General features: G+C 35.2%; 1 protein-coding gene across 5 annotated transcripts in view; it reads left to right on the top strand.

Moving 5' to 3' along the window:
* Positions 1-12295, top strand: part of LOC132362145 (cadherin-12-like) — a 359212-nt gene that overhangs the window by 155417 nt on the left and 191500 nt on the right. For 4 of the 5 annotated variants that reach the window (XM_059916149.1, XM_059916147.1, XM_059916151.1 and 1 more), the window contains one exon: positions 5667-5961. The exons of the other annotated variant lie outside the window; for it this stretch is intronic. In XM_059916149.1, coding sequence (XP_059772132.1) covers positions 5667-5961 — 295 coding nt within the window. The remainder of the gene's footprint in view (positions 1-5666; positions 5962-12295) is intronic. 5 annotated transcript variants of the gene reach the window in all.

The following is a 12295-nucleotide window of genomic DNA, read 5'->3' as shown; positions in this document are numbered from 1 at the left end:
AGGCTCGACTCAGAAGAACTGATGTTTCAGTTCAAGTCTGGAGGCAGAATAAAAACCAGTGTCACAGCTTGAAGGCAGTCAGGCAGGAGGAGTTCCCTCTTACTTATGGAAGGGTCAGCTTTTTTGTTCTACTCAGGTCTTCAGTTGATTGGATGAGGCACACCCACATAAGGGACCACAGTCTGCTTTACTTTGTCTATTGATTCAAATGTTATTCTAATCCAGGAATATCCTCACTGATATACCAAGAATAGTCTGTGACCAAATGTCTGGGCATCCTGTGGCCCAGTCAAACTAATACATAAAATTAACCATTAGCGCTTACTTTTAAAAAAGAGACCAATAAATAAATACATAAATATATAAATAGACCAAAATCTTTACACTTAATTCTGTATAATACAGACAGTGGAATTCAGGGATGAGAAAGGGAAGGAGTTTAGGGGGGACTGTAAAAGTGTTAATGTTATAATAGTAGAAAATAGAGAACCAGAGTTACATTGTAGGATTGAACTGAATTCAGACCCGAAGTACACATATACTATTCAGACCAGTGTTTCATTGATAACAAGTAAAATAAATGATATTACAACACTATTGGAAAAAAAGAGGTGGCCTGGGGTTTGCAAGTCAATAAGTATTATTCAAATTGATAAAAGAAATACTATTATAACATTTTTTTATTTAACAAATATCCACATATGTTTTTTTTTAAATAAGAATTCAACAGAAACAGTTAAAACATGATTTCCCTGGGGAATGAGACTGAGAAAAGGAAGGTAAAATTGTGCATTACAAGCTCTTCCATACTCTGATTTTAGCCATTTCAATGTAGTACTTTGGTTAAAATACCTGTGATTAACTTAAATAGACGTAATAAATTCATACTTATTGATAAAGCAAATTGTTATATAATCCATCTAAAATTCAGGTTATAAAATAGTATGTAGTGTACCATAAAACACTATGTAGTGTACCGTAAAACACTAGGTAGTGTACCATAAAACCTATAGACATATAATTAATAAAGTAATTTGCAGGTATATACATCAAATGAAATACATGTTGAACACAATTTTTGATTTTCTAGCAAAAACTTTTCAGAATCATACATTTCTCCCAACATCCTCCATGCCCTCCTCATGCCTGTAACCACCCTTATCCTGACAAATAGCAAATGGAAATAAAAATCACTGCTGGGTATAGTGATATAAAAAGTATTTCCCATTTTATGTGCACTTTTCAACCCAGAGAAAATAAGAATACATTTCTTTATTTCTGCAGCAGTTTGTAAAATATAATCTGAGAGATGCTAGTAAACACTTAACTTTAGATTAGCTTTCTCAAAACTTTTAGACACTGGAGTTCAGATTTGCTTACACTCCAAAGCTAGTCCTAGGTGTCTTTTTTAAGCCTCTCTTGGCATCTCATTTTCACGCTCCATCTGAGATGACTTGGAAAACATCAGAAAATAACAACACCACTTCCACAAAACAACTGCCTGGACAGTGCATACTTCTATAGCTATCATTTATGGAACTCTCTGTGAGAAATTTTATTTTAACTGTCAATACTAAAAGATGATATTATTGGATTTGGCTGCTTCAGTCAGTAAATACAGTCAGCGCCTACTCAGAAACAGCTTTTTTAAAAAAATAATCAGAATAAGAAATATTTCTTGCGTTATTTTTAAATCACTATAAAGGAAAATAATTTTATCCTTGTGGAATTATTATCTTACATGGAGCTTAAAGCCGCTGTGTAAAATGGCATCGTGTGATTGTTCATAGTTAACACAACCCAAAGATTCAGCAAGTGAATCCTTCTGTAACCCTCCCTCCTGTTAAATGCAAATAAAACTGAGAAGTAGCTTCATAATGTAAGCTAAGCCTGAGTTGCATTGCTAAAAATTTAAGAAACCAGTCTCATCTGTAGACATCAAGTTCTGGAATCATTCAAGATTCACAATTTTTTGATTCATAAAAGTTACATTTTTGGTCTTTATAATTACCCTTCTATTTATATTTACCTGTTTATTTAAGGAATTAAGACAACACACACATATTCATCACATTGTTTATAAAAGGTTAAGCAAAACCCATTGAATCATTCAATTTCCTTTGAACGAACATAATACAGATATTAAAAAATAATTCTGAAAAGTTTCAAATTATACTGAAAATGATTATGGTATATTGTTATTGAAAATGTTGACTCGTTTCTCATTTTTATATCATGTATATATGTATTTATAATCAGATAATATTATATATACATATAAAACATATACAAACATATTTCTATATGTATACCCTTTCATTTATATATGAATATATGTGTATATATAATGGAAAGTGTATAAAATGATAAAAGAAGTTATCTCTAAGTAAGAGGGTGATAGGGATTTTTATGTTAGTTTACAACATAAACTATTATGTTATATATATTCTCTATTCAAGTTATTTTATATGTGATACAAAGCAAATTCTACAATACCCAACATCAGGCCAACATCATTCATTTAACATTAGAATTGACGTTGCAAAAATACCAATACTTTTACCTAGTCACCCATGTACTGGACTCAATTAATACTGAATAACTAATTTTATTTTATTTATTTATTTATTTTTAAAAATATCTTTATTGGAGTATAATTGCTTTACAACGTTGTGTTAATTTCTGTTGTACAACAGAGTGAATCAGCTATACATATACATATATCCCCATATCCTGTCCCTCTTGAGCCTCCCTCACACCTTCCCTATCCCACCCCTCTAGGTGGTCACAAAGCATCAAGCTGATCTCCCGTTGCTATGCAGCAGCTTCCCACTAACCATCCGTTTTACATGTGGTACTGAATAACTAATTTTAAACATTGCCTGTCAATGCTGGGTACTGCAGGTGATCTTCTTTAAGGTATTAACATGCAATGAACTGCTGTAACCATTCTAATCCTCTCAAGAATTTTACATTCATCCATCTCATTTTCAGTTCAAATTTAACGTATTTTCACATATTTCTTCTGAAACTTTAATCTCTGCAAAACCCAAATTTAAATTAGAAGGAAAAGGTAGAAGTGTAATTTGGATCTTGAATAGAGCTGAAAAGACATTTGCTTTTTTATTCTTATGTCAGTTTGAAGAGAAAACAGTTCTGATTTTGGCTAAATGAAAATTTTTTTTGGTGACTCTACTTGGATCACATTGTAAAAACCTACTTAGAATTTTCACTTGCTTCCACAATATTACCACATATTCTTTGGAGCCATTGGCAAAATGGATCCAGTTTATAAAGACATTGCTTTTGCATTGGGCTTTTGCTTGTCTCATATCTTTAGATAAATTTGAAAGTAAAAGTAAATGTTCATGTGTTGAATATCTTTAATAGTATGGATGAAATTTGTAATTTGAAATTCCTAAGTTCAAAGAACATTTATCTACAGCTTGATTTTATGCTTGAAGCTTCCTATGCTTCATAGCAGTTCATAAAATATTAGGAGGAAAAAACTTTTTCCTGTCATTCTCTGCAATTTTCCTTAGACTTGAGTAAAATATACAGAAACTTTTAAAGAAAAATCAAAACTTGGTTCCCCCTTATAGTTTTCTCATTGTTTAAATTATATCATTTACCCAGTCCAAATCCTTTGCTTATGCTCTTATGCAAACATACTTTCAGAGCAATTTGAAGTAAATACAAATTCACAAAATGAATAAAGTCATTTTAATAACATGAATATGAAGGATGACGTTATTTTACTGAAGCTAAAGCAGAATGTTGAGTTTAAGAGCAAAGATGTAGCCAAGTTGAGTTTTTGTGTTTTGGTATTACTAATACGAATACACAGAACGCCTATTTGCAAAGGATAACTATATAATTTAAAATATTTTCAAAGCTTTTATGTTGTGTTGAAACATTAAGAAAAACAACTCATTTTTACCCCAAATTTTGCAAGACACCTATAATTGTGTGAAAATTTTAAAGCACAGCCCAAATGGCTATGGTCACTTTAAAAGTTTAACATTTTTTCTTTGACTGATCCGTTGACTGGAATGAGCTTTTAAAAATAAAAATTTGAACATTGAAATCAGACAGCTGTGCCTAAATGAGTGAGAATAGTTTGAAACATTTTAGATCAGCATTTGTTATTAATTTATTTTTTTTTATTTTTGGCTGTGTTGGGTCTTCGTTTCTGTGCGAGGGCTTTCTCCAGTTGTGGCAAGCGGGGGCCACTCTTCATCGCGGTGCGCGGGCCTCTCACTGTCGCGGCCTCTCTTGTTGTGGAGCACAGGCTCCAGACGCGCAGGCTCAGTAGTTGTGGCTCACGGGCCTAGCCGCTCTGCGGCATGTGGGATCTTCCCGGACCGGGGCACGAACCCGTGTCCCCTGCATTGGCAGGCGGATTCCTAGCCACTGCGCCACCGGGGAAGCCCCCAGATCAGCATTTGGATACAAAATAATATTATTTATAAGAATATGTATCCTTTTTAATTTAAATAGAATGTAAATTTATATTATTTATGAAATATATGAGTACACATATTCTTAGAGAATTATATATAATGAAATATTTATATCATATTATTTATCTATATAAATTTATTCTTGGATAATTTATAGATCTCCAAGACTATGTCCATCTATCATTAATTCTTGGACTCCATATTGAAAAACACTGATTTACAGTATCACAATAATAATTTCTCTTCTCTTTGGTCCTCTCCCCTATTACATTGATATGTGTCTTATTCCATACTGTATTATAGTGAATTATACATGTGTTGAATTTCAAAAGAACTTAGCAGAAATTTAAAATGTTCTATATTATAACATTTCAAATATATAGAATGGATTAGGGCTAACCATTTGCCTGTGAAAGGATAATCAGTTATTCTACCCATTGCTTGGCTGAGTAATATTGAATAACTCATTGAGAGTCAGTCTGTTAAAATGAGATACTCCATCGTACATATCTGAAATTGACCTGGTATGTCAAAACTCTCCTCTCCTTTCAAATGAAAAGGCTCAGTGTTTTCTGATTTTTTTTTTTTTTTTTTTACCATATCTCTCACTGGATTCACATCACTGATTTCTATCCTCAGAGTATTTGGAAGTTGTATGATTTAATATATATGAGCTAATTTATTTTAATACAACAATCATTTAAAATGAAACTCTAAGTACACTTAAGAGTTGTGCATTTCATTTTATGAAAATTTTATCCCCCAAAGTATATAAAAGAAATAAATGTTCAAAATAGTTGTATTTATGCATGTTGATGGATTTGGGGCTGTACTTCTAACCTCTGTAATGCATGGAGAAATATGATGGATTGACAGGAGAGTGAATGAAAGGATAGGGATATGATCTATCTATGTGATAAGTCAAAAGCCTATATGATTAAATTGGAAGGTAAACAGTGGAATCTCTGAGATATATATAGGTATATATAGGTGTCCACCATACATTTTTTCAACTTTTTTTGTGTGTTAAAAATGCTTATAATAAAAAAGTTGGTGGGAAAAAAAAGGAAAAAAAAACATAAGATTTTGGTTTAACTTCTCTGGTGAAAAATTATACTGCAAGTATGGCTTTTTAACATGGGACCATCCCTTTAATGGTGTTTCTCTGTCTCTCTTTCTCTCTCTCTCCCTCTCTCCCTAAAGCTCCATTCTGACTTAGATAAGGGAGAGGGCACTGTTAAATACACCCTCTCAGGAGATGGCGCTGGCACCGTTTTTACCATTGATGAAACTACAGGGGACATTCATGCAATAAGGAGCCTGGATAGAGAAGAAAAACCTTTCTACACACTTCGTGCTCAGGCTGTGGACATAGAAACCAGGAAGCCCCTAGAGCCTGAATCAGAATTCATCATCAAAGTGCAGGATATTAATGATAATGAGCCAAAGTTTTTGGATGGACCTTATATTGCTAGTGTCCCAGAAATGTCTCCTGTGGGTGAGTAAGCGAATCAAAATTCTGTCAGATGAGACGAGGCCTTTTCAACATTTATTTTCTGCAGGTTGACGGAAATATCTTGTTTGTAACTCAGAAGATTATTCCTGCACTGTAGAGGATACAATTAATTTCATTTACTTTTTTTTCTACTTAACTATTTTTTCTTCCTGCTCTATTCTAAATGTATGAATAGATACATAAATATCTAGGATATATAACATTCTTCACTATTTTACAGTCTTTGCATTTCCCTGAATTCATGGAATTCCTTTGTACTTTAAGTACATAACTCACTTTGTACCGTAATTGATTGTCATTGCAAATTCAGATGCCTACACAGTGCTGGAGGTAACACCAAATACCAGATAGTCATTCTTCACTCAAAATAAATTATCCAAAGTATGTATTGCATCTGAGTCTCAAAGTGGTTCAGAAAGGGATGTGTTGCATTCTTTGTAGCTATCCATAGAGACTCTGAGAAAAGGTATTGCACCCTTTGTGGCTATAAGTAGCCTACAGTAGTTATTCCATCAAACTAGGAAGCAAATATCATTATGAAGTCATTACTAGAATAAATTTACAATTAAGCTATAGTATCATCATCATTCTTAATAATTCAAATAAAATATAAATTCAACAACTTCAATTCTCAAAGTCCTATAATATGTATTTTAAGGTCAATGAGTTAAGGATTCCAGCTTTACTGACAAGTTTTAATTATAAATTTTATTCCTTAGTCACCACTGCCAATCGCTCAATTTATTTCATAGTAACTTCTGGTTTCTAGCACATGTGTAAGGTAAAGCTACTCATCACTTCTAGGTTTCAATTTGAAACTCTCGTATATGAGCCATTGTTACTATTTCCCATGTGTGACATTTCTCGGAGGGCTTCTGCTGTCCCCACAACCATCCCAGACATGCAAGGAAGATTGCACAGACTACTCTGAGGGCAGACGCAGGTTAGTGGCTGTAGGAGTTGTCACATGGATTTACCATAAGTGCACTTGAAATTGTGTCTGTGACCTTATCAGGCATTCAAAGACCATATTCTCTCCTTCACCTAAGAAATCAGCTCAGAGGAGTTCACTTCGATTTAAAATTTTTGTATGCATATTCAGGGCTGCAAATCTTTTATTCAGTTTCTGCTATTTTTTTTTTTTTTTTTTTTTGAGCTGCCTCTTTTACGCGGTGCTATGATTGCTACAGATTTAGAAATACAACTGGGAAAATGTATTAGAAACTAGTCCCTGAAAATGGGGACAGCTGTTTTAAAAATTGTGTCTTGGTTTTACACGGGCAGAAAAATGAAGGCAGTACTTTGAGGGAAAGTATGACCTTTAAGAAGACAATGCAATCCAGTACATAAATTCTTTAACCTGGTGCTTATTTCATGTAAATTGGAAATATTTACACGAATTTATGGCCTTTAGTGACACTTTATTACTGAAACAGCATCCTTAAAGCAAACACACACATCCCTCTACAGTATTAGAAAGTTCTGTCTTATTAGATAAACAATTAGGTTTTTTGTGGTGCCAATTAGGATAAAGGATAGGGTCGCAGAGCTGAGCCCTTATATAAGGAGTTTGCAGCTAGTGCCTGAAGAGAGAAATAAATCTGGAAAATCAGGCAAAGGGTAGGTGAGTGAGAGAACAAAGTGGGCCCAGCTTTGGTACTGGGGTGAGACAGAATTTGCTGTGCTGCCACGAGTTATCAGAAAGATCTATGCAAGAATAGGTTCTTTAAAATGTTTTCCCATGTACCATAACTGAAATTTCTCATTGGTTATTCAAGAGACCTTAGTAAATACCTAAACTGATTTTCAATGCACCATCCCTTTTAATTTTTTTTTTTTTTTGTAAACGTGATGATCCATTTATTTATTTACTTATTTATGGCTGTGTTGGGTCTTCGTTTCTGTGCGAGGGCTTTCTCTAGTTACGGCAAGTGGGGGACGCTCTTCATCGCGGTGCGCGGGCCTCTCACTATCGCGGCCTCTCTTGTTGCGGAGCACAGGCTCCAGACGCACAGGCTCAGTAGTTGTGGCTCACGGGCCTAGTTGCTCCGCGGCATGTGGGATCTTCCCAGACCAGGGCTCGAACCCGTGTCCCCTGCATTGGCAGGCAGACTCTCAACCAATGCGCCACCAGGGAAGCCCCCCCCCCTTTTTTTTTTAATAACAGAACAGTATTTCTTTTGAATGTGGAAACATAACATATGTTATGAGTTCACCCAGGTATTCTTGGACTATATTAACATAATATGCCCTTTTCAAATAAATACTAAGAAGTAGAAACAGTGCTTGCAAATTCAGTATTAGAAATGAGATACCTATCAGGCACTACTTTTGCCATCCTCTGGAATCCTGCCTATACACCTATAACCAAATACACCCGTTAGAGATCCAGTTAGATTTGTGGTATTTCTTGTTTTGGCTTTTACCTGAGCAGCTTAAAGCTAGCCAGAAGCTGCTGTGTGTCCAGACATAACATTTATGTCCGTAGAGCTCCTGAACTCCATTCCCAAGCACACCCTTCTTACCATATGGAAATGGTTTACTGCTCTAAGTCACTTTATCTAATGATTATTCTTTTCTTTATTTTCTTTTTCCACATTCCTTCTAGGCAATTCCTGCTTCTGCATCATTTTCCTTGGAATATTAAAATAATGCTTAGTCAACACCAGATAGAACTAGCCATGGTGTATTGGGCAATATAACTATTGTGGCAAATCTCACTGTTGGCTTTGTATATCTGTGCTTGAGGTATCCTCTAGGAGATAACTGTCCTTTCCCAATAACTGAGAATGTTCTTATTTCACTTTTAATAAAAGACTCAACCAATTTAAAAAGAATATAGTAAAATAGCTTATTGTGTAATACAAAAGGTCACGAAATAGTCTATTAGGCAAATGTCAGTTTAGCGATAATGGATTGTACATCTGAAAATATGATGAACGATTAAACCAGGAATACAAAAAAACTAACAGGAAAATTATAAAAAACATAACTCTACAAAGGGAGGATGGTGGTGAGCAGGGTGGGTGGAGATTTTAGAGGAGAATCAATATTTAAGATTATAAGACTATGGAATATATTCAGTTCCCAAAAGTTGAAGAAAATTCTAGTGAATCTATGAATTGTTTAAGAGAAAGGTCACTTTGTCACTTGTGCTACATCCAATATGCCATGGAAGTAATTGATATTCACAGATAAAGTGCTTTTACTCTGACCTAAGGAAATTACTTAATGATCCAGATATTCCCCAACTCAGTTTCTCCTTGGAGACAAATTTGGACGTTATGAATGTGGTCTTAATTCTGTAAGATCACTATAGTAACAGTGAATTACAGTAATGTGCCTTCTTTAATATCTGATGATTTTGCATCAGTAGGGTGTGCAGTTTAAGTTACTTTTCCTAGAGTGCTGACATGTTTAACATCTTTAAATCCATATTCATACCTGCATTGTCTTCCTCAGCCCAAGCTAAACCAGTTTTAGGCTGCTGATTTGGTTATTCGTAACCAGGTCCCTATGACACATTTTATAGATGTCAATTGTGAATCATAATTTATTAAGTAAGACCTACCATTTCCTGAGCAATAGGTAGGGACCAGGTGACCTAATAGAGATTTGCATTCCTTGTTTTATTTAACCATTACAATAACTCCGTGCAGTGTTGTTTACTATTTGATCTTTATTTTTCTATGAAAATTCCTATGGATCAGAAAGTAGGAATTACTCCCAGGCTCTTTAGAACAAAGTTAATTGCAATCAGTTGTACCCTTTTTCTAGGGTTAGTGGCTTCTAAAATTTCTTTGGGAGCTTTAAATTTATTTTGTAATCTCAGATGAACTTGTAAAGACTTTGGAATTCGTATTATATTATTGTATTATACTATAATTTGAGGATGGGGGTCCATGCTTAAAACAAAAATTCTGAGGAATATATCTCTTATCCACTGATTTAAAAAAATGTTTAGAAAAATTTAAATAAAACAGGATATACCTAAAGGAAATTATACTGCTGGTTTCATAGAAAAGTAAATAACATGTACCCCCTTGCTTTTTTCTCTGGATTGTATTTTGATTTACATAGAGTTTGGGGATATATTCCAAGATGAAATTGTTGGTGGAGTTTTTGGTAGGTTATTAAACAGAGAATATTTTCTACATGGTCACACTTAAATAGTCCAACTCCAAGAAGGAAATAGTGAAGACTGTGACTATACTTAATATTAATTTATTATACCTTTATTATGATTTTGAAACATACATAAATCTCCACACTTCCTTGCTTTCACAGAAGTGTTATAGAAAGTGAAACCAAAAAATGATAAAGAAAACACCTTATCATACAAGCCAGCCATGGCCACATAGAGCAGCTCAAGTAATATAGAATGAACAGGCAAACTATCATTGGTTTCTATCTGTGCCCCATAAGCATAGTCCTTGTTAGGAGACTGGAGAAAGAATGTTGGCTGTTTTCTACAAATAAAGACATTCTCCTTATACAACCAAAATACATTTATTAAAATCAGGAAATTAACACTAATGCATTATTACAATCCAATCCTTAGACTCTGTTCAAGCTTCATCAATTGTCTCCATAGTATCTTATATAATAAAATGTTCAAGGTCAAAATCACCCACTGCATTTAAATGCCAGATCTCTTTAGTTTCCTTCAATCTGGAACAGTTCTTGACTTTTCTTGACTTCCATAACTCCAACATGTTTTTCCTGACCAGTTATTTTTTAGAATGTCCCTCATATTGGGTTTGTCTGATGTTTCATCATGTGAAAATTCAGCGTATGCATCTTTGTTAGGTATATCACAGAGGAAATGCTGTATTCTTCCTGTTGCATTCTATCAGGTAGAACATAGTTTCAATTTGTCCTGCTACTAATGATGTTCATTTTTATTACTTCACAAAGGTTGCATATTACTTATCTATTGCTGCATAATACATTGGCTAAAAACTTGGCAATGTAAAATAACAAGCATTTATTGTCTCACAGGAGCATGGATATCCAGGAGTGGCTTAGCTGGGTACCCTTGACTCAAGGTCTCTCAAGAAATTGCATCCAATCTGTTGGCTGGGGCTATGGTCTTAACTGGGGGGAGGTAGGAAATTGCTTCCATATTTATTCATGTGGTGTTGGCATGCCTCAGTCTCTTGCGTGGACCTCACCACAGAGCTACTTCGCAATATGGCATCTGCCTGGCTCCAGGATGAGCTATCTAAGAGAGAGCTAGAGAGAGAGAACAGCTATGATCAAAGCCACAGCCTATTTATTGATTTATTTATTTATTTTAAATTTTATTTATTTATTTATTTATTGGCTGTGTTGGGTCTTCGTTTCTGTGCGAGGGCTTTCTCTAGTTGTGGCGAGCCGGGGCCACTCTTCATAGCGGTGCGCGGGCCTCTCACTATCGTGGCCTCTCTTGTTGCAGAGCACATGCTCCAGACGCGCAGGCTCAGTAATTGTGGCTCAAGGGCCTAGTTGCTCCGCGGCATGTGGGATCTTCCCGGACCAGGGCTCGAACCCGTGTCCCCTGCATTGGCAGGCAGATTCTCAACCACTGCGCCACCAGGGAAGCCCCGCCACAGCCTATTTATAATCTAGTCTTGAAAGTGATATCCTATCATTTCTGCCATATTCTAATTGTTAGAAGTAAGTCCAATCCACATTCAGAGAATGGAATTACACAAGAGCATGAATACATGGAAGCTGGAATCTCTGAGGGCCCTCTCTACCTACCACAGTGCACCACTGTCCTCAAAGGTATGTCATACAACATATACTCAGCCCCTTTCTAGTACCCTAAAATGTTTTCCCCTTATTGTATTAGTTCATATTCCAGAAAATCATATAACTCAAGTCCAAGTGCAAATGAGGTTCCTTAGACTTATTTCCTCTTGATCTGTAGACTTGTGATGCTAGAGTGACCAGTTGCTTATCCCACATACACCCAACATACAATGGTGAGATAGGCATAGGATAACTTCCGTAGACATTTCTGTTAAAAAAGGGGGAAAAGGCACAGAATAAAAAAGAGTTACTGGGCCATGACATTTCTGAAATCTAGCTGGTAAATGCTGAATGCTCTTTGATTAGGTACAAGGGCTGGGAATATTTGGCCACAGATCTCAGTTCCACCATCTGGGCTCTTGGTTCTCCATTCTGAGTTACCCTTTCTTTTTCATGAAATATAGCATGTACCTGAAACTAAGGAACTCTCTTTGTTGGCTTCCTGCCAATTGAATTCAAGGGGTCTAAAGACCTTTCCTCACTGTACAATCTCCAACTCTCCTTCTTCAGTCCACTCTTG

Source organism: Balaenoptera ricei, chromosome 3 (assembly GCF_028023285.1).
Source record: "Balaenoptera ricei isolate mBalRic1 chromosome 3, mBalRic1.hap2, whole genome shotgun sequence".
Taxonomy (NCBI): domain Eukaryota; kingdom Metazoa; phylum Chordata; class Mammalia; order Artiodactyla; family Balaenopteridae; genus Balaenoptera; species Balaenoptera ricei.
This window is presented reverse-complemented; position numbering and strand designations above follow the sequence as displayed.